This window comes from Alligator mississippiensis, chromosome 6 (assembly GCF_030867095.1).
Source record: "Alligator mississippiensis isolate rAllMis1 chromosome 6, rAllMis1, whole genome shotgun sequence".
Lineage (NCBI taxonomy): Eukaryota > Metazoa > Chordata > Crocodylia > Alligatoridae > Alligator > Alligator mississippiensis.
In genome coordinates, this window is record NC_081829.1 from 35,517,203 (window position 1) to 35,540,094 (window position 22,892).

At 42.5% G+C, this 22,892-nt stretch overlaps 1 protein-coding gene and 1 long non-coding RNA gene across 7 annotated transcripts in view; one reads left to right on the forward strand and one right to left on the reverse strand.

The window, feature by feature from the left end:
• The window catches only part of LOC102560872 (pulmonary surfactant-associated protein D), a 220,315-nt gene that overhangs the window by 195,864 nt on the left and 1,559 nt on the right, over positions 1-22,892 (forward strand). For 3 of the 5 annotated variants that reach the window (XM_059729788.1, XM_059729787.1, XM_059729789.1), the window contains 5 exons: positions 9,091-9,177; positions 12,373-12,440; positions 14,647-14,855; positions 19,641-19,739; positions 21,300-21,383. In XM_059729788.1, coding sequence (XP_059585771.1) covers positions 14,663-14,855; positions 19,641-19,739; positions 21,300-21,383 — 376 coding nt within the window. In that variant the 5' untranslated portion in view covers positions 9,091-9,177; positions 12,373-12,440; positions 14,647-14,662. Of the gene's footprint in view, positions 1-9,090; positions 9,178-12,372; positions 12,441-14,646; positions 14,856-15,321; positions 15,377-19,640; positions 19,740-21,299; positions 21,384-22,892 lie in introns of those variants that run through there. The other 2 variants (XR_009463011.1, XM_019497227.2) reach the window with 2 other exon arrangements.
• The window catches only part of LOC106739491 (hypothetical protein), a 112,186-nt gene that overhangs the window by 13,920 nt on the left and 75,374 nt on the right, over positions 1-22,892 (reverse strand). The gene's annotated exons all lie outside the window — the stretch shown is intronic.

Consider the following 22,892-nt stretch of genomic DNA (forward strand, 5'->3'; position numbering starts at 1 on the left):
GATACATACATACATATATCTATATAGATCTATATAGATCTATATCTATATATATGTGTGTGTGAGTGTGTGTGTATAGTGGCGTTTCATTTTAATCATGGAGAAACTTGGATTTGGGGGGGGGTTTAATGAGAGAATTTGCAATTTTTAAACAGGGAAAACCAGGACTCCTGATTAGCACCCAACTTGAGTATGCTAAATAGCCATGCCAACAGACCTTTGCAGTCATGGTCCTAAGCAGATGAGGTAGGTCCTTCCATACAATGACAAACTTACATTTTAAACAGAGAGATGGTATTGACTAGTATCTGTGAAGAGGCTATTCAAGGAGTGACATGTTTCACTATAGGTAGAAATTAGGTGAGAGATCGTATACTTTGGATGCCTGAAAGGATGGAAATATTCTCCTGGTCATAATTTAATCAGGAAAGTCTTCAGATCTGTTGAACATACAAACTTTGGGGGCAGGAAGTTTTTTTCATAGTATGGGCTCCTCAAGAACTTCGTGGATAATGTATGTGCCTAGCAAAATAAGTCCTGTCATGACAGCAAGTGGGTCTTAGGTTTGTTCCCAGGCATAAGGAATGACTTTAGGCCCTCAGCCAGTAAGCTAAGAGGAAAATTTGGAGGAGGCCCTGACATGAAGGTCAGAGATAGAAGCTGCTCTCTAATCTGTTGATCTGCAACCTTAGGTTTAAGATGTGGGCTAAAATCAGATTATTGTTCTGATACTGTCTTTGTTTATTTATTCTTATATCTCTGTATGCATGTCAGCATATAGTTATGATTTCTTATATTTGATCCTGTTTTTCTCTCTCAAATAAGTTTTGTTGTTACACCGTATAACTTAGTATTATCATGGTAAGTGTGATTTTATTTGACCATACAGGCAGACCTCTTCCACAGAAGCAGGTGATCTATCATTTCTGAACTCATGACCAGACAAAGGTGGGATTCCTCTAGCTGGCAAAATCCCCTCTGCTAAGAGCTGGCAAGATTTAGGTGAGGTGGATAAAGCTGGGGCACCATGGGTCAACATCTCAGTCTGTCCTCAGTGGTTAAGTAGCAGACAGCAGAGGTGGAATGGAAGTGGGAGGGCACTCTTGAAGGAGTGAGAAGACCCCCAGGAGTGTGTCTCAAGGGTGCTTCTAACTGCTTCTGGGGTCAGCATATGTCACAGCATAGGTAGCTGTTATATCCTTGAGTTCCTCCTCCTAGGCTAAGTACAGACAGTTAAAAAGCCTGAGGCTAAATCAATTCAAGCTTTGCAAATTAGTCTGAGCTGCGTAGATTCTTGTTTATAAGGCTGAGGCGATTAGAGTTAAATATCCTTTATTACTGATATTAGTGATACATTATAACATTAGATTTGATTTTATTGTCTCAGTTGTGAATCTATGTACAACAATATTTTAAATTCATATCTTGATTTACTATTATATTTAGATTAATAATGTTTGTATATTGGTGGGCTCTATTTTTAGTATAATATTTGTATTTTGGTTACTTTGTTCAAACTTATTTATATTATGGTCATATGTGTGTTATGTAATTTTCGGGAGCATGGCATTTAGCCAGAAACCTTAATGAAATGAATTAAATTGAATTGAATTGATTGAACTGCATAGATTGAACCAATAACCAAATGACCAGACATTCACTTTTGATTCCAGAAGCCAGGGAGTGCTAAAGCATGCCTCCCTGTTCAGCTGGAGCAGATAGCTTCGGCCAAGGCTAGCCCACCCACCCTGTGAGAAGGCGTTAACAAGAAGGTACAAAGCATCCTTGGAATGCTGAGGGACTATGAGTTAACCTGAATTTGGAGGGGATCTGAGACAGAAGTTCAATAAAATGATTTAACTTAAATCAGTTAAGTCTGATGCTACATCCAGGGTTATCTTAAACCACTTTTGGCCATTATGAAAGTGGTTTACGTGCACTGAACTTTTGTTGTGTTACAGATGTGAACTGCTATCTGATCACTTATAGTGGTTTATATGTAATTTCTGTCCCTAGCCCCAGTTGTTTGTTTTGGTATATTAGATAGAGTTTGTATTAAGAGAAGAAGGCTAACTGGCAAAAAATTTTGTGTGTGTCCACATGTTCTTTCAGGAAATGGGCTGATGCTGAGGTGATGGCCAAGTTGCTCAAAAATGAGTTAGGTTTGCAGATTGCTATTAATTAGTATTAACAGTTAATTAAACTTATGTACAAAGAATGAATATCTAAAATTCTGTAATGAAAAATCAAACACTCAGAAATTGGCGTATGGGGCCCACTGGTAAGGTTTGTTTGTGAGTTTTTATGTGTTATTTGGAGAGGAAATGGAATCAATTTGTTTGAAAATAGTCAGAAGGATAGAATTCATATCAATGTAGATGTACCAGTGCACAAAATATAGGCAGGGCCACCAGGGTATATGATAAATGTAATTGACCACAAGTGTTTACATTTTGTTACCTGGCTCTGCTATCATCATTCATTTAAATGAATGACAAAAATCTTCTATAGTTTCTATAGGAGAAACAACCCATAGTATCTCTTAGTAATGATGTTCTGTCATAACCTAGTCTTATCCTGAATTGTTTCAGGATTCATATACTCTAATTTTTATTTGCAAAGCTTCCCAAGCTTGTTTTTGAGTTTGAGATATCTCCAGTATGTAAACTTTGATTTGCATACTTTTTTTAATTAATTGCTTTTTATTCTACCTGCCCTCTGACCTAGCCTTGTAGTCTTATTCCTAGCAAACTGGGGATTTTCTACTTCTTTTTCATGCCAAAAAGAACATTATCTTTAAGCATTTAACTTGAGATTTTTAAGTCTCTCAGGAGCAGAATTCCTGTCTGTGTAGAATCTGTTTTGCTGCTTGCCCAGATACATGGTTACTAACAGTCCTGGGAAAGTTTTTTTTCTTCTTGGCAATTCTTTAAATATGATTGGAATGGAAACTGGCACCTCATATTACACAAACTGGCTGTGCAATTGTTGACTATTACTTACAGTGTATATCTCAACATGCATTGAAAATATATTCTCACCGTGTACATCTACATGTACAATTAATGCTATATGAGTTTACTGTGCCATAATTTACTGCAGAGAAACCCACCTCTCCCCCCACTCTAGGCAGGCATTTACACATGCAGACATTTGGGACCAGATTTGCTGCTCCTGGCAGTAGCCTGCCTCTGGCCTCCTCCAGTCCCCTGCACCCAGCATGCTGCTTTCTGGCCACCTGTGCAGTCCTGCACCCAGCATGCTGCTTCCTGTGCAGTAAAGCATCTCATGTAGACATGCACACTGAGGCAGAATTGTAGTTTGTATTTACTGTTCCTTTGGAAACAAAGTGTTTTGAATACCTACAAGCTATATAAAAATGGCCGTATTAAATAAAATTGAAGCTTATTTTTTTGATTATGAAAAAGATAATCTCATGACAATCCTTATAACTCCCACTCCAATTATTAAATTAGAAGACAAAGGAATAAAAAAAGTAAAATGACTCGTATACCTTGGCAGTAATGTGCAGTTGAATAGGGGAATATACAGAGGGAAATAATATCACAAACCAGCAAGGTTGGCGCTATACAAGACTTGATCATTGAAAATCTACAAGATAGAGGCCAAACTATGTCCCTTCAAGAAACATACAGATTTGAAAGGCGGTGACCTAAAAAAGGTATAGACAAACATTGAACCATCTGTGAGGTTAAATATCTCAGGGAAAGGATGGAAATCAAATAGAATGAATCTATAACATATGCCAACAATTTCCAGAATTGTGCAATTTCTTATTTCCAGAAAAGAAGGTGGGAATATCTGGGACTAGAGTTATAATGAAGCCACAGCATTTGCTATGATAGACATTGGAGGTACATGAATATGGAACAAACAAAGGCAGCCTCAGATAAACAAAGATAGTATGGAGCTTTGTTTATGCCCTAAGTAATAGTCTTACTGTGCACATTCAGACTGTTTTGACTATCCAGTGCTTTCATAAATACATCTGTTGTCTTCCTCAATTATTTTTTTCAATACCCATTACTTTTTATTAGGGGTGCACTGATAGAGATTTGGGGGGTTGATACTGATAGTCGATTTTTAAGGAGTCATATCAGCTGATACTGAACCAATTTCTGATACAGCTGCGTGCAACTGGTAAGTCTGTTGTGGTGAAAGGGGAGGGTGGAGGGAAAGGGCATGGGGGGAGCAGATCAACACCCCCCCCACAGTAAGGGAGCAGTGGGGCAGGTGTGGGACAGAGCCACGACTTGATTGGGGGGTGCGGGGAGGGAGGTGGCAGCTTCTGCTGCTCTGTGCCACTGGTCTGGAAGCAGCTTGTCCAGTGGCTCATCTGCTCATCCCGTGGCTCCTGTTGTTCATCTGGAAGGGTGTGGGGGGGTGGGGCTTGCCACTGGATCTGTGCAGAGCAGGCTGCAGCTGTGGGCTGGGGCCAGGGGCTGCGCTGCATTGTGCTGCACTTGGAGCAGGTCCTAGCATTGCTGAGAGCAAGGCCCCCAGCCCCAGCCCAAAACCGCAGCCCACCCAGTCCACCCCACACAGATCTGGGGGCACATCCCCCCCCCCCCCCGTGCCCTCCCAGGGGAGCCACTGGATGAGCAGACAAGGTGCTGGATGAGCTGCTCCCGCACCAGTGGTGCGCAGCAGCTGGAGCAGCCACCTCCCTCCCCACACCTCCCAAACAAGCCGTGGCTCTGTCCCATGCCCACCCCACCCCATCTGAGCAGTGTCTACCCCATCCTCATCCCCACTGCTCCCTCACTGTAGGGGGCATTGATCTGCCCCCCCCCCCACGCCTGCCTGCCCCCTTTCCTTTCACCACAATGGACTTACCAGCTGCACTCAGCTCTCCAAGCTGCCGGGCTCTGCTCCTTGCTGCTTGCATGCTGTGCTGCAGCTGCATGCAGGCATGAGCATTTATCAGCCACATCAGGCTGATTTCCAATATAGTTAATTTTCTTTATATCAATGCCAATCCAATATTGGATTGATGTATCGTTGTACATAGCTTGGGAGCTCCATCCAAGCTACGTACACTGCACGAAACATAATCTGTGAAAGTCAGTCAGCCAAAACTCCAAGTTTAACACAGCACTTGATTTCTGCATGGATGTGATAGCATGTGTTTTACTGTATTCTGTTTTACTATATTCTGTACAAAACTGTATTCTGAAGCTCACAAGACTGAGTATCAGAAATCATTATTCTGGATACTGGAACTCTAAAATAAGTGATGACAAGGTTTGAAAAGTGCAAGCACTTGAGTACGGTTTGGAGAAATATTTTATACTATCATTTTGTGAAGTTTAAATAATTGCCACAACAGCAAAAAAAAAGGTCACACCATGTTTCTGCATGAACAGTTTGTTTTACAGTTTATTATAGATATAGTTTATTATCAAGCCTAACAATGCTGTACTGAAGGCTCAAGTATTAAATTTCAATAATATATCTAGTACTATGTTTTCTACAAAAAGAATAATGTATCCCAAGGAAGAGCCTGGAACATATAAGGCTTGAATTGCTTTAATTCATGGTTCACTGTACTTGGACATGGGAAAGATTGAAACGGAGATAAGTGGCTCAACAGTACTTGGACTCCTGTACCCTGAACTCCTATTCATTTCAACACCTTGTCTAAATATGACTTCTTATAACCTCTTTAAATATAATGCTCACTTGCACTCCGAGAAGTTGGGGTTTTCTGTTTATTTAGACAATAGAGACATCAGCAGGACACTGGCAACAGCACTTTGACTTTTGACTTTGACTTCAGTATAGAGATGCAACTTAAGCCAGTGGTTTTGTAATGTGATTGCTTGACCCTATCTTGAATCAATTGGTTTAAATATGTCTGGTAATAACAATATTTAGTCAGTATGCATTTGGGATGTATTTAAACGGGGGGGGGGGGGGGGTTCCATATCCAAATTATACCAATTTCTGGAATCGTCCATATGTTTGTTTGCAAGTTATATTCTAGACACATAGATTTAATAATTAAGTTTCATAGACATTAGGGCTGGAAGGGACCTCACAAGATCATCAGGTCAGCAAGGGTCAAATGATCCCAGCAAAATAGTCATTCAAGTGTTTCTTAAAGGAATCCATAGTAGGTGCCTGCACCACCTCTGGGGGAGTCTATTCCAGACCCTAGAGACTCAGACGGTAAAGAAGCTTTTCCCTATGTCCAGCCTAAAATGGTCTTCCAGGAGTTTGTGACCATTGGACCTTGTCTTTCCATGGGGTGTCCTGGTGAACAGATGTTCTCCCAGTTCCTGATGCACACGTCTTATGTACTTATAGGCTACCACCAAGTCACACCTGAGCCTGTGATTTCCAGGCTGAAGAGTCCCATGTCTCTCAGCCCTCTTCATAAGTCCTGCTCTCTTGTCCTCTAATCATTTGCATGGCTCTCCTCTGAACTCTTGAGCTTCTCCACATCCTTTCTGAATTGTGGAGCCCAGAACTGGATACAGTATTCCAGCTGTGGTCTCACCAAGGCTGAGTAAATGATGACATCCTGTGTCTTGTTTGAGATGCATTGGAAGATGCAGGCCGGAGTTTTGTTTACTTTGCTGGCTGCAGTGTTGCATTGGTGGCTTATGTTCATCTTGTGGTGAATTATGACCCTCAAGTCTCTTTTTGACATGGTGCTAGCTAGCATAGCACTGCCGAGCCAGAAGTGTGGTAGGGGTTCTTTCTCCCAAGGTGGAGTTCCTTGAATTTCTTGGTATTGAATGCCATCAGTTTTTGATCTGCCCACCTTGTAAGCCTGTCAAGGTCGGCCTGTATTGCCAGCCTATCCTCTGGGGTGACTGCACTTCCCCATAGTTTGGGGTCATCAACAAACTTAGCCAGTCCATGTATAACACCTGAGTCCAGATAATTTATAAACACATTGAAGAGTACTGATCTGAGAATGGAGCCCTGGGGGTTACAGTGCAGCAAGTTTATTTAGCTCCATCAACTATCACTCTCTGGGTCTGTCCATGGAGCCAGTTCCCCAGCCATAGGACCATGAAACTGTCTAGGCTGCAGTTCCCCAAGTTTTCCATGAGGACATCATGGGACACCAGGTCAAAGGCTTTCTTGAAGTCCAAGAATATGATATCCATCTCTTCTCCTTTGTCCAGGTGATGCATCACCTGGTCATAGAAGGAAATCAGGTTGGTCAGACAAGATCTACCCACCACAAAGCCATGTTGGTTATCTCTCAGAATATGACCTTCTGTTAGGATGTTGGTAATGGCTTCCTTAATGATTTTTTCCAGGATCTTTCCAGGGATTGAGATCAAGCTAATTGGCCTATAGTTCCCTAGATCTTCGCTTCTCCCTTTCTTGAAGAGAGACACCTCACTGGCCCTCTTCCAATCATCAGGCACCTCACCCAAGCACCAAGAGTTCTTGAATATCCTTGCCATAGGCTGTGCTATAATGTCAGCTAGTTCCTTTAGCACTCTTTGGTGCATTCCGTCTGGGCTAGCTGATTTGTGGATGTCCTGCCTCTTAAGATGTTCCCTCACAAGATCAGTGGTAATGATAGTTGCAGATTTGCCCTTCCCTTGGAGATCCTGCCTCTTGTCAGGCAGGGTGATCCCAGTGGGCTGATGGAAGACCAACATGAAGTAGTCATTAAGAAGATTGGCTTTTTCCTAAGTGTCAGTTATCAGCTGCCCCACTTGGTTTAATAAGGACCCAATGTTACCGTTATTCTTTTTCTGACTTCCCACATATTTGAAGAAGAACTTTTTGGTGTCCTTAATTTGAGTGGCCAGTTCGAGCTTGATTTCAGACTTGGCTTTCCTACTTTGCTCCCTACAGGTGCAGGCTAGTGCTGAGTATTCCTCCTTAGTGATGTTGCCCATCTTCCATCCTTTATAAGCTTCTTTTTTTAGGTGCAGGAAGTCCTTGAGTTCCCTATTGAGCCAAGGGGGTCATCCAGCCCTTTTGCTACTTTTTCCACAGATTGGAATGGACTTCCCTTGTCAGGGATTGCATCCTTGAGGAGTGATCATTCATCATGGACATTGTTCCCTGCCAGATTGTACTTTCTCAGGGCCTGAACAACTAGCCTCCTAAGCTTGTGGAAGTTGGTCTTTCTAAAGTCAAGGACTTCCATATTGCTGACTGAATTGCCAGCTTTGTAGTGAATAGAGAAATTGATCAACTCATGGTCACTGACTTCCAGCTTCCCTTCAATTCTCAAGTCACTGACTAGATCACTCCTTTGGCCAGTACCAGGTCCAGCAGCACCTTGTCCCTTGTTGGTCCATAGACTTCTTGAGACAAATAAAGCTCAAGAAGCATTGTGAGGAAGCATTGCAACCGATCAGATTTGGCAGAGTGCTCTTCCCGTGAGATATATGCATAAAAGAGAATGTTTAAAGTCTCTCCAGTTACAATATTATGCAAAATGATAACCTCAATCTGAAATTTTTGTTATTATATTTCATTGCTAGCACCATTATATGGTTAAAAAGTAGAGGTGAATAAAAGATCTCCAATAAATAAAGAACTGCATTTCTTAAATCTTTTAGTCCAATCAGAACTCTGACAATGTAAGTGATGTTACTTGATGAATGTGAACTAGAATGCCTAGAGACAGGGTTGTGTTAACGCATAGCCAAACTAGGCACATGCCTAGGGCCCTAAGTGAAGAAGGGGCCCAGGTGTGTTTATTTTACATATTATAATTATTGAGTGAAAAAGTAATAGAAATATACAGTATTAAGTACAGGCTCATGAGTTTGTTTGCTTAGGACCCACTAAAAGATTAATCCAGTCCTGCCTATGAAGTATGTAGAAGGGCCTCTGTTAAACTACACATCATGGTTTATATTTTTTTATGGATTAAAAATTATCAAAACCCAAAAAAACCCTAAAAAACAAAGAAAACACACCCCTGTGTCTGATTCTGGATAATTAGCTGGATTTTTCAATGTCAATAAAGTACCTACTCAGAATTAGTACAGTGATTTAGTGTAGAGGCCAGTAAATTGTTTTTCACATTTTTATCTTTCCCATATGGAATACCTGGGAAAAATAATGTATCCTATCATACAGGTATTATAACACCAGGACTCCAAAAGGCACTGTACCAAACCAGAAATTAACTGGACCAAACTCACTGAGTTGGATAAAACAACCCTGGTATGTTTTCCCAAATTTAAATGACACAATTGACCCATTATTTTATGCAACTGAGTCAGTTCTTCAAACATATGGTCTGTAATTAACCTTCATATATATAAAGTTTATTTTCTTTAAATGTTTCTTGGGGACACTTATCTACCACTGAACACAATGGCAAATGACCTCTTAAAGCTCTGCTACTTAGTGGAACATAATTGCATAATATATGCTCTCGTTTTTCTTGTTTTTCTCTTGTTTGCTTAAGATCGATGTGACAGGAGTTAAATTTTTGTAGTGCTTTAGATACATTGCCAAGGGATGGACCAAAGCCAAAATCTCTGTTCTGGACAGTCCAAAATATAGTCCTTAAAAACCCAAACCAAAACTGTGTGTGCTGACAAGTGTTGTTGATCCCAAGGTTGAAATATGAGCTTGAATTTATATTTGCATTTTGCACCTGACTTCTGTCTGCATAATGGGCTGAACCCAAAGTCTGGATCCAGACTTTAAAATGTAATGGATTGAATCTCTATACATATCTGAATTTTGTGGTTTAAGTTAATCTTCTTTAGAGTTGCATTAAATAAACCTAATTGAAAGGTGTTAAGCAAATAAAAAATTACCTTTGTGAAAATTATAAATACTCAAGTACAGGATTAAAAAAAGGGTAAACTACAAGATATAATTTTCCAAAGAAATGCAGAAGTGTTCTGATATTGTACAACTCCACACTAGTCTTCAGCTCACTCCTGTTGCAGTTCAGCATTTTGCTTTTAAGCAACAGGGATTCTCAGCTGATGTCAATAGATATATATTCGCTGATTCCATCGACTCTCAGTGATGTACACCTGGGGAGGATCTGGCTTATTTCCGTAATAATAAGTCTTAATAACACCTTAGATAAGAAGAAATGAATTAATAATTAAAGCCTAATTTAACATTCTATAATTTGCACTTCACTCATCTTAGACAATTAACATGGGCTAATTGGTAGGGCTGTGTGAAGCTTTGCGTGGTGATTCAATTTGGAGATTTGGCCGAATTCAGTGGCCGAATCTCTGATTCGGAGAGCTTTGATGATTTGGACAGTCCCTGCCGGCTGCAGCAGGGAGCTGCAGCCCGACTTGGAGCTGGTAAGTAGGGAGTGGGGGAGATGGGGATGGAGGAGTGGGGAGGGAACTGTGAGGGGACCCCTGCCAAGCCCCATCCCCTGCCTGCTCCCCCAGCACCCCCTGACCCCTGTCTGCTCCCCCAGTCCACCCGCCCCCATGGCTGTCCTGCCTGCCCCAGCTCCGAGTGCTTTAAAAAAAAGTCCTGACTCACTGGGTGCTGCCAGGTGGGGGGGGATCCCCACTTCCCTCCCACTGCCCCATGCTGTGTGAGGGGCTCTGCTTGAGCCCCCTGGCCCCCCTCTCACTCCTTCAGCCCCCCCTATGGTGGGCCTGCCCACCACAGCTACTGCCCTAAGAAAAAATAAACCAAGAAAAATTCTGGGACTCACTGCTCCTGCCTTGGGGCTTGAGGGTGCTCATGCAGAGCCTCCCACATGGTTCAGGGCAACAGGGGGCAGCAGGGATCGCCCCCCACTGGCAGGAATGGTGAGTTCAGGATTTTTCTTGTTTTTTTTTTTTCTTAAAGGGCTGGAGCTGCAGCAGGCAGGGCAGCCATGAGTGGGGGACTGGGGGAGCAGGCCGGGGTCAGGGGGCTCATGCAGAGCCCCCCCACACAGCGTGGGGCAGTGAGGGGTAGCTGGGAGCGGGGGTGGGTGGGGCAGTCATTGCCGGGCTGGGAGAGTGGGCAGTGATGGGCCTAGCTGATTCAGAGATTCAGCAGCAGCTGAATCTCTGAATCAGATTCAGCCAAATCGATTCAGGACAGTGATTTGAATCGCCAAATCGAATCACCGTCCACTGAATCGGATGAATCGGCTAAATCCAAATCCAAAGTGAATGCTAGCTGCTTCACACAGACCTAATAATTGGTTTTATTTTCATTGAATTTTCTTGGCAACTTCACTTTCTGATTCTCAAACACAATGGTGCTATTTGTGATAGCACACTATGGGATGCTGTTTAAAGAAATCTTTATACTGAAATTCAGTTCTTGAATATTTCTCTGTCTGTATATGTCCTGGGCATCCCCTTGCTTATTTATTTTATAATTTAACTTTCATTTTGTCCAGACTAATTCAGAAGCCAAAAGTTATCCTTACTTCTCATGTACCATAGCAGATGGACAAGTATGCTAGAAAGAAAAACACTGAGCTTTCTTATTCAGTTTTCTGTACTTGTCTTCAGAACTTGTTCCATCAGGAAACCGAATTAAGGCCAATCACTATGGTCAGTGATCATCCCCATGAAGTGGTATTGAAACAATGCAAATACTGCTTTTTCATTGTCACTCCAAAAACATTCTAGTGTACTTCAACAATATAATCCCTCTAAAATGTTCATTTGTTTAGCTCATGCTAACTCCTATTTTTCATGTGGCAAATGAAACTATGGAGGGATGGTGACTTGGCTGATCTTTTGCAATGGAACCAGACTCCCTCAAAATTGCTACTTAAGTTTGCATTATTATTTGCATGCTTGTTAGAAGGATTCTTTTGTTAACCACAAACAACTGTTGATGACCAAGTGAAGGTCACTCCTCATGCAGAAGGCCTGTGCATGTTCTTGCTCTACACTTAAGCATCACATGGTGGGTAGGGAGGAAAACAGATAAATAGTCTTACAAAGTAGTCTGCAGATCCCCTGTTCTGGTACTGGTTCCTATGCAGGATTTTTGAATTAGCCAAAGGAAGAATCATTGATATGTATTAATATGGACCTAAAGGCTTGCTGTGACTAACTCAGTTCACTCATTTATGAACTAGAAGCAGTTCTTCAGATGGGTACTATGATAGAAAAGCACTTCAAAATTTCAAAGCATTCATGAAACTGACTTTATGGGCACCTATATCTGAGCAGCGAGGATAGTCCAACACACTGTAATTACAGCAGTCAGAGCAGACTTGATTAATCAAGTAATTAATTACCATGCTTTAGCAGCCTACAGTGTCTCATGTATCAGTGTCATGGTGCTTAAAAATGGTGGCAGGGGGGTGGGGGCTTTATCTAAAGCTCATTCAATGAGCCACTCTAATTAAAACACCCACCCCCTATGCCCAGAGTACATGTATAACCACCCTGTTTATCTAATACTCTTCCACAGTTTCTGGAGTTGGAAATTCACCAAACGCTACACAATTTTGACAAGAAGTTTCAGGTTGGGGCCTTGGGGTATGTAAACTATGCAAAACAAAATAAACTGCAAAACCAAGCTTCAACACTGTTCTTCCTGATCTGCCCTGCTGTATAAAAAATACTGTGGTGTGATATCTTACCCTGTATTAGTGTCTCTTTAATATAATATGTTGATAGGCAAGCCTTGCCCTGTTTTCACCAATTAAAAAGTGTCTTTTTATCACACAATAAAATCCTAGTTCTTTATTAAGACCTTTCTCACTGCGAGGGTGGTGAGAACATTGGAACAGGCTACCAGAGAGGTTGTGGAATCTGTATTCTTGGATGTCTTTAAGAGAAGGTTGGACTGGTGGTTCTCAAACTTTTTACATTTGGGGCACTCCTTCTGTAACTTTTTTGAACTTGGCAGCACCCTGGTTGAGAACCACAGTTTTGCTGCTTCACTTTACCTTGGTGATTCTCAACCAGGGTTGTGCCACCATAACTGACATAGTGAGGTGAAACTGCCCTGTGTGTTTTGTGTGAAGCTGGCAGAACTGCAGCAGGAGCATGCTCTACTGCTTCCTTTAGGTTTATCAGATAGCCTAATGCAAGAGCACATGCCTTAGTCATAGCCCATCCTAGTCTGTATCTCCACACAAGATACACACACCACTTCCTGGTTGCAGCAGCAGTGCCGGTGGCAGCATTGGTGGCAGTGCCTACACCATAGTGCCCCTAAAAGGCTGTTGTGGCACTCTGGATGAGAACAACTGGATGAGGCAAGCACTTGAATGGTTTAGTTCAGCATAATCCTGCCTTGAGCAGTGGGTTAGACTAGATGACTTTATGAGGTCACTTCCAACCTTACTATTGTATGATTCTAAATCAGGCACTTAACATGCATTAGTTGCCTAGGTAGATGCCAGTGGAGAATCTTGTGTGTATTTTAATTTGTGTGCTAGAATGACAATTGCCTTATTTTCACTAGGATTTAAATATGCATTAGCTAGCTCAAGTTAAAAATGCACCTTTTGCTATGTAGACATTGCCTCAGTAGTTGGAGCTAAGAAGAAACTTGTGGAAGTAGAAACTTATTCATGGTCCTGTTTAATGTGGTAATAGTGCTGTGAGAAAATGAAGTCATAAAATGATTCAAGGGGAGGACCACTATATGCATTAGAAAATAAAAACTCATTTCTTGAGCACACTGTATTGAAGAAGATCTTCAAAGAACCTACAAGTGTATATGAATTTTTTATACTAACTTGTTGATAAGGTAGTGTGAGCCCCAATTGATAACGTGGTGAAATTCCAGGTTGTCATGGACTTGTGCAATTTGGATAGGCCAAAATGTCAGCTTCTCACTCTACGTGCCTTGCTTACAAAATTAATGCACTTCATGGAGAAGTTGTAGCAGCCAGCTTAGTTCCTCCTCCATTACATTTTCAACAATAGCTGTTCTATTTATTGTGGTTACCCTTCTTAGAATCATGGTTTCAATGAGCGCACACAATACTTCTTCTAAAGTGAAACTCCAATGTATTGGCATACCTGTAAAACCAGAGCTCATGTTACTTAACCCAGAGCATATAAATAAGGGGTCCACCCCTAAGAAAAATATTCTTGGTAAAGCTTCCATAGAAATCCAGAAATTTCAGAGTAAGTGACTGGAGGGTATATTTAATGCTTCTTTTAATTCTGTTCTTTAATGATGAATGATGTAGAATTTGTAGGAAATGTATTACCAGAGTTTCCTTAAACTATTTGAATTTTGGAGATATTTGAATTATGCTTACTTATATAGCCTGGCTGCTAACATTTCTAATGTAACAGTGCACTAGTGCTCAACAAAAATCAAAGCCAATTCACCTTCTTAAAAGCATTTTTCTATTTAATTTATAATGATTACTTTTGTTCAAACAACTAGGTAATAAGTGAATGATAGAACTTAACAATTTGCTGTTTGGTTTTGTGTGTGTTTGTTTAAAGCTATGCTTGTCTTAGAGGATACATTCAAGATGTTAAATGATGTATTACAGTTTTAAGTGTTTTCATAAGCACTGAAGCACTATAAAGGAAATATATAAAAAAATCCTATAAATTATTAAGACTCAGTGGCCTTGTCTACATGCAACACTGATTGAACAGTCATTAATGCATAGTCATTTAGTACGTGTATCTAGGCAATATGTTGTATTGCAACATAAACAGTTTACAAAGTCCTTACAATATCTCTTTCTATTATTTTCTTTCTTTACAGGATAGACATTTGAACAATGCTATCTTTCCTTGCCATTTTCCATACTTTTGTCCTCGTGTCATCCATGGTAACCACCCATCCAAATCCTGATCAGGTTGTCCGAAAATGGGATTCAAATGCATGTACACTGGTTGTATGTGCACCTGCTCAGAATGGATTACCAGGAAGAGATGGAAAAGATGGTCCTAAAGGAGAAAAGGGAGATAGAGGTATAGCTATATTTCTTTATTTACTATTTACCCACTCCTATTTTTCTTAAGAAACAAGCAAGAAGGATGCATATTAAAAATCATGTAGTCCCATAGCACTTGTACCACAGTCACAAAAAAGTGTGGACATTATTAAACTCATGTATAAATATTAAACACTAGACAAAGCTAACAGTTTTGCTGAGAGACCAAATAAATCTATGTTATAATAAGGGATTGGATGCTCCAGAATTAGGTACTAAGTTCTAGAGCCTTTCACCTCCAAGCTAGCAGTTCTAAATGGGCAGTGCCAGAAAGAGTCATGAGCTAAAATTGTGCTGTAGTCTGTGATATGCTAGCTTGTCTGCACATGTTATGGTGATGAAGGTACTCAGCATCAATTATATTAATTGGCATGCATAGCAATATCAGCAAAAAGGTTAAAGAAAGAACAAGTATTTAAATGAAATGCCTCTATCCTCCTTAGAGATAGCCAAAACCAGGATGGAATGTGTACCTGCGTGGTCAAGACAGTGCATGAGGTGAGCTGGTAGTGAAGCTGGAAGTGATAAACTCTGAAAGAGATCATTAGGTCTTATTGCTTCAGGAAGGGGCAAGGATCGAGGAGAGATTCAACCCACTTTACAAAAGGATCTATACAGTGTTGTATTAGGGTTGTGTGAAATGGCTGTTTTATTTTGATTTCAGATTCGGCCATTTTGGAGGACAGTAATTCATTTTGGTGTTTCAGATCACTATTCTGTTTCGATTTGATCGAATCTGTTTCGGAGTTTGGTGCTGATTCGGATCAGCTGGGGAGAAGCAGGTACAGCCAGGCAGCTACAGGTTTTCCTGTGGGCCCCCTGGGCTGAACAGGGAATTTCAGGAAAGCCTAAGGGCAAAGAAAGAGGTATACAGGCTGTGGGAACAGGGGGTAGCTACCAAGGAGTATACCTCCCTGGCTCACACTTGCAGGGAATCAGTTAGGAAGGCCAAAGCAAGATTAGAACTTAGGCTGGCAATGAAAATTAAGGACAACAAAAAGTCCTTCTTCAGGTATATAGGGAGCAATAGGAAAGCGAAGGGTAGCATAGGACCCCTGCAGGACAAACTAGGGCAATTGGTGACAGAGAGGGGAGACAAAGCTGAGCTCTTCAGTGAGTTCTTTGCATCTGTATTCCTAGACACAGACCAAGACAAATCTCACAATTGGATCATAGCTAGACACAGGAGAGACACCAGCCCACCAACTGTTAGCGCAGACTTAGTGAAGGGGCACTTGGAGGGTATGGATGTGTTCAAATCAGTGAGCCCAGATGAACTTCATCCAAAGGTGCTGAAGGAATTGGCCAGTGTCATAGCAAAGCCACTGGCACAGCTGTTTGAGCACTCATGGTGCTCCGGTCAGGTCCCAGAGGACTGGAAAAGGGCCAATGTGGTTCCTATTTTCAAGAAGGGGAGGAGGGAGGAACCAGGAAACTATAGACCAGTTAGTCTCACCTCTGTCCTGGGGAAAACTCTGGAAAAAGTCATTAACGATCACATTTGTGGGAGCCCAGCAGGGGAAATAATGCTGAAAGGAAATCAGCATGGATTCATTGCAGGTAGATCCTGCCTGACTAACCTTGTTTCTTTTTATGACCAGGTCACAAAATGCTTAGACTCAGGAGTCAAGGTAGATGTCATCTACCTAGACTTTAAGAAGGTCTTTGATACGGTATCTCATTCTGTTCTCATAAATAAACTGACAGGCTGTGATGTAGATGATTACACAGTCAGGTGGGTGGCATATTGGCTTAGGGGTTGCACCCAGGGAGTGGTGGTGGTTGGGTTGATATCAACCTGGAAACATGTGGGCAGTGGAGTCCCGCAAGGCTCGGTCTTTGGACCAGTGCTGCTCAGTGTCTTCATCAGTGACTTGGATAAAAGCTTGGAGAGCACCCCGTCCAAGTTTGCAGATGATACCAAATTATGGGGCAAAGTTAACACACCAGAGGGTAGGGAATGGATCCAGGTGGATCTGGACAGGTTGGAAAAATGGGCTGAATGAAATAGGATGCAGTTCAACAAAGACAAGTGCAAAGTGCTGCACCTGGGGAAAAAAGAACCACCAACACACTTACAGGCTGGGGGATGGCCTTCTCAGCAACACAGCAGTAGAAAGGGATATTGGAGTCAACTGAACACAAGTCATCAATGTGACAAAGCGATCAACAAGGCTAACTGCACTTTATCATGCATTAGCAGATGCATAATGAACAAGTCCAGGGAAGTGATGCTTCCCCTCTGCGGCACTGGTCAGGCTGTAGTTGGAGTACTGTGTCCAGTTTTGGGCGCTGCACTTCAAGAGGGATGCGAGGAATCTTGAGAGGGTCCAGAGGAGGGCCGCTTGTACGGTCAGAAGCCTGCAGGCAAGGCCCTATGAGGAGAGACAGAGCGACCTAGATCTCTTCAGCCTTCATAAGAGAAGGCTGAGAGGTGATATTGTGCCTGCCTGTATATTCATCAGGGGAGGGCAGCAGGAAATTGGAGATGCATTATTTACTAGAGCACCCCCTGGAGTAACTAGGAACAATGGCCACAAATTGACAGAGAGCGGATTTAGGTTGGACATTAGAAAGATCTTCTTCACAGTAAGGGTTTCCAGAATCTGGAATGGGCTTCCAAGAGAGATAGTGCTCTCCCCTACCCTAGGGGTCTTTAAGAGGAGAGTGGACAAGCACCTAGCTAGGGTTGTCTGACCCCAGTGCTCTTTCCTGCCCAGAGCAGGGGGTTGGACCTACTGAGGTCCCTTCCGACCCTAACATCTATGAATCCTCTGGCTGTGCCTGCCTCTGCCCTGGTGGGGGGAGCTGCAGGAGAAGCCCTCATGGCTGCCCTGCCCGGCCCTATTTCCCGCCCAGCCCCAGCCTCCCAGCACATTAAAAAAAAAAAAAGGAAAGAAAAAAGCCCCGCACTCACTGCAGCAATGATGATTGGGACCTGTGTGGGATTGTGGTAGAGCCCCACCATGCAGTGCAGGGCAGTGGGGGACATCAAGGATCATCCCCCTGCTTGGCACCCACATGGCAGCTGCTCCACAGTGTCAGTGCAGTGTGGCTCAGCAGGGTGCCGCACACTGTCTAGGAACTGGGGCAGCCCTAGCAGTCAGCTCAAGCCCGGCACCACCCAGCCCCAGCAGCCCCAGCTCCCAGGCAGCGTGCAGTGTCCTGCCAAGCTGCACTGCACCCACATGATGGGGCAGCTGCCACGCAGGTGCCATGCAGAGGAGTGATACTTACTGCCCCTCCCTGCCACACACTGTGCGGGGGGGATTCTGCCATGAGCTGTCAGAGGCCCTGATTGCCATTGCTGCAGCCAGTGAGTATGGGGCTTTTCTTTTTCTTTTCTGAAGCTCCACACTCACTGGTTGACAGAGCACCTCCCCAGGCATCAGGGGGTAGCAGGGATTTCCCCCCCCCCCCCACTTGGCACCTGCGCGGCACCTGTCACATCGTGCGGGTGCAGCATGGCTTGGCAGGGTGCCACACTCTGTCTGGGATCTGGGGCCACTGGGTCTGTGTGGTGCTGGGCTCTGGCTGCCAGGTGGAGATACCCCAGGTCCCAGACAGCACATGGTGCCCTTCCAAGCTGTGCTGCACCTGCGCAGTGCAACAGCTGCTGCTCAGATGCCAAGTGGGGGTGCGATCCTGCCTGCTCCCATTGACCTGTATTGCACATGAGGGCTCTGCCACAAGCCCTCACAGGCCCTGATCACCACTGCTGCAGCCGGTGAGTGCAGTGCTTTTGTTTTTTTTAAGTGCCAGGAGGCTGGGGCCAGGCAGGGCAGCCATGGGGGCTTCTCCCACAGCTCCTCTGGCTGTGCCTGCCTCTGCCCTAGTGGGAGGAGCTGTGGGAGAAGCCCCCATGGCTGCCCTCCCCAGGCCTACCCCCTGCCCAGCCTCAGCCTCTTCAAAAGGAGGGCTACGGGGCTGTGCTGAACTATTCCCAGGGGAGCATTTCCAAAACATTCCAAAACATCTGAAACATTTCCTAAATGTTTTGAATGGTTTAATTTCATTTCAGAGATGTTTGGGAGCTTTCCCTTTCATTTTGGATTCAGTGCTTCAGGCACCAAAATGGGCCAAAACACCTCTGAAATGAAACAGCTGCCAAAATTTTGCACAGTCCTAATAATTTTACCTTAATAGTCATTTACATTACAATGTCACCTGAAGTCCCAACTGAGATCTCAAAATCATTGTAGCTCACATTGTGAATGAAAACTGGGAAAAGGTAGTCTTTGCCCTGCTTAGACAAGAAAAAAAGATACATGTATATATATATGGAAAATGGAGGGAAATGAGATCAAGAGACAGTTTTATAGGTCCCATTTAAGTCCTTAAATAAGCAAGTATATTTACAAAACAGTGTGGTGTATTAAATATATAGGTCTTTTGAAAATCCAGTAGCAGGCATTAGAAAGGAAATGGTTAAACACTGAATTTTTTTGAAGCTCTATACTTGCTAAGAAGCACTTCAGGAACTCCAAGAAACTGACCCAAACAGGGCAGCTGGAATCCAAACCAGATTTCAGAACTGAAATTTGTTTTTCCTTTAGGGTTCCAGCTACAGCAGCAAAATCAAGCTATGAAGCCTGGATTTGGATCAGGACCTGAACTTCTCCAGTGCTTATGGTGTTCTAACTTGTGCCCCATGCTGATGCTGACAGAAATCACTGTATCTTGCAACACCTAACAATCACATTATTCACTTGTTTTATTATTGTTTCTTCCATGTCACTCAATCAATCCATTGGATTGAAAGGACTAAGGGGTCTTCCAGGAAAGGCTGGGTCCCCTGGACCAAAAGGTGATCAAGGCCCAATGGGTGAACGGGGACCAAAAGCAGAGTGTTGCATCACTGGTAAGCAGTATGTACCTTTTCAAAGAGTTAAACAAGGAAGGTATAGAACGCAGAAACTTAATAGCATTGGCCAAATGCTTTCAATGGATTGACTTGTTAATTATTCTAGGTGAGTTTTGTTGCTTCTGGTTGAATGGTGAACCATGAATGACTGTAATCTTTGCAGTTAATTTAGTTTTACCTACGGTAGTGAAAGAAAGGCTGCAAAACCTACCCAAGAAATTTGGGTTGTCTTGTGTCTCACGGGAAACATAAGGTAAGTCTGTGACAGCAAAGCAGACATACCCACAGACACAACAGTTAAGGACAAATAATAGGTGTGTTACTGGAAGAAAAAAAGGCTTTCCAAGCTTTACCTTCAGCTGCACAAATGACTTTCACTCTTGTTCAAGCTTGGATTGAGGTTTGTAAACACCTTTACTCTCGTACACAATGCTGTGTTGAAGTGGGTTCATGGTGAATACTAATATTTTGCATAACTCTGGCAAGCTTCATTCATTAACTTTGATCGTATTTCAAGACATTTATTTTCCCACTGATGTTGTCACTGAAGCTGGGTCACTTATGAAACCCAGTTCATGCCTGGAAAGGGAGACTAGAATATTGAGGAAGTTCTCTGTTCCCCCACACCTGCTTCATTCTGACAACCCTATCTTTTGCTGAAGTAACTGTTACTCTGCCTTTGGTTACAGTCAGATCATTTAGCCTGGAGCTACCCTGATTCAAATATGTTTATAATTTCATACAAGCTAAATATAACCTGATGTATGATCAGACTCTAAATGCATTGAGAAAGTTCTCTGGGGGTGGGAGGAGAGGGGTGATTTTGCATAAGTGATACTTGATTTCCCCAGGAGATATAATTATTGGTCCTAATTCTCTTTTCATGTTGACATAAATCAGGAATAACTTGAGTCAATAGAGTTACACTTGATATGACTGATATAAATTAACAGAACTGGACCTGCTTTCTTTCTGTTTATTAACTTTTAAATGAACTATAGTTAAAACAACCAGCCCTTCTGTTAGCACCATTCAGCTTCTCTCATGCAAGCTAAAATTGTATTAATTAAAAAGGAGTATCATAAGGACCAATTATTTTTCTAACTATAGGTTTTATGACTGAAGCAAAGAACTAGAATTGAAATGAACAGGTAGTTTTTCTTTTAGTATTAGAGTGGTGTTGCAAGTTTGACTTAACGCTTACTCAGTGCAGTTAAAACATAAGCAGACACACTTAAGCAGTTTAGTATGTGTTAAGTCCCCACATGGCATTGCAAAGTTGTTTTGTTTCAGGTGAGGACTAACGTGTGCTATCGTTAATACACCACTGCACTCCAATGCTTTACAACAGTTGCAAGCAAACGTGTAACAAGGCCCTTAGTGAATCTGTGCCCTCCGTGCCACAGTTTTACATATAGTAAATGTTCTTCAGAAATGTAGACATTAAAAACAGTGTTTTATTACTAGTTTTGCAGATATCTTTTTTTAAGCTCATGCTGTAAGAAATGTTTTCTATATTTTGGTGTGTCAAAATAAAAATAATTTTCTCTCATTCAGAAGTCAAGCATCTCCAAAATCAAATAAGAAATCTACAGGGACAGCTGAAATCATTGCAAGACATTATCAATAAAAAGCATAAAGGTAAGACAGCAAAAGGCTATTAGTTCCAGCCAGGGAAAAATGAAAGTACATGCAGAAGCTTGAATGCAGTTCTGGATCCCAATTTCTTCAAAATTCAAAGGAGTTCATATCATTTGTCACAAGATAATGTTATATGTTAGAAGAATCTCACCCAAGTTCTATTTATACAGAAATAATGTTACTGTGTGTGTTAATTACGCTCATAGACCCCCCCCACCAAAAAAAGAGACAGCAAGAGACAGCCATTCTATATAAATGCCCAGATTTTGCTCCCCAAACTCTCATTTATTTCACCTGAACAAGGAAATGCCATCATGTAAAGTTGATGGATTTTATGGTCACGTGCCCCTATGTTGTATCCATCACAGGATATAATTATAATGCTATCTAACACAGAAAAAAACAAGGTGACTGAAGTAAAAAAACCTTTCTTTCCTGATGCTTTCCTTTATATTTTGCTGAAATAACAAAAGTATATAGTTATTTCAAAGCCTAAGCTTTGTTCATAGATTTCATAGACATTAGGGCTGGAAGGGACCTCGCAAGATCATTGGGTCCAGCTCCTTGCCCTAAGGGCAGGAAGTCAGCAAGGGTCAAATGATGCCAGCAAGATAGGCTTGCACCACCTCTTGCAGGAATCTATTCCAGGCCCTGGGGACTCAGATGGTTAAAGAAGTTTTTCCTTATGTCCAGCCTAAAATGGTCTTCCAGGAGTTTGTGACCATTGGACCTTGTCTTCCCATGGGGTGTCCTGGTGAACAGATGTTCTCCCAGTTCCTGGTGCATACCCCTTATGTACTTATAGGCTGCCACAAGTCACCCCTGAACCTGTGCTTTTCTAGGCTGAAGAGTCCCATGTCTCTCAGCCTGTCTGCATGAGGCCAGCCCTCTTATCCTCTAATCATTCATGTGGCTCTCTTCTGGACTCTTTCAAGCTTCTCCATATCCTTTCTGAATTGTGGAGTGCAGAATTGGACACAATATTGCAGCTGTGGTCTCACCAAGGCTGAGGAACGTGGGAGGATGACTTCCTGAGTCTTGCTGGAGATGCATCAGTAGATTCAAGCCACAGTTTTGTTTGCTTTGCTGGCTGCAGCACCACATTGGTGGCTCATGTTCATCTTGTGGTGAATCATGACCCCCAAGTCTCTTTTGGTTGTGGTGCTAGCTAGTATAGCACTACCAAGCCTATAAGTGTGGTGTGCTTTTTTTTCTCCTGAGGTGGAGCATCTTGCATTTCTCAGTATTGAATGCCATCAGGTTTAGATCCACCCACCTTGTAAGCCTGTCTAGGTCAGCCTGGATTGCCAGCCTATCCTCTAGGGTGACCGCATTGCCCCATAGTTTGGCGTCATCAGGAAACTTGGTCAGTCTGCTTCTAACACCAGAGTCCAGATCACTTATAAACACACTGAAGAGTACAGGTCCGAGAATGGAGCCCTGGGGGATACCACTGGTCACCATGTGACATGTTGATTTGGTTCCATCAACTATCATTCTCTGGGTCTG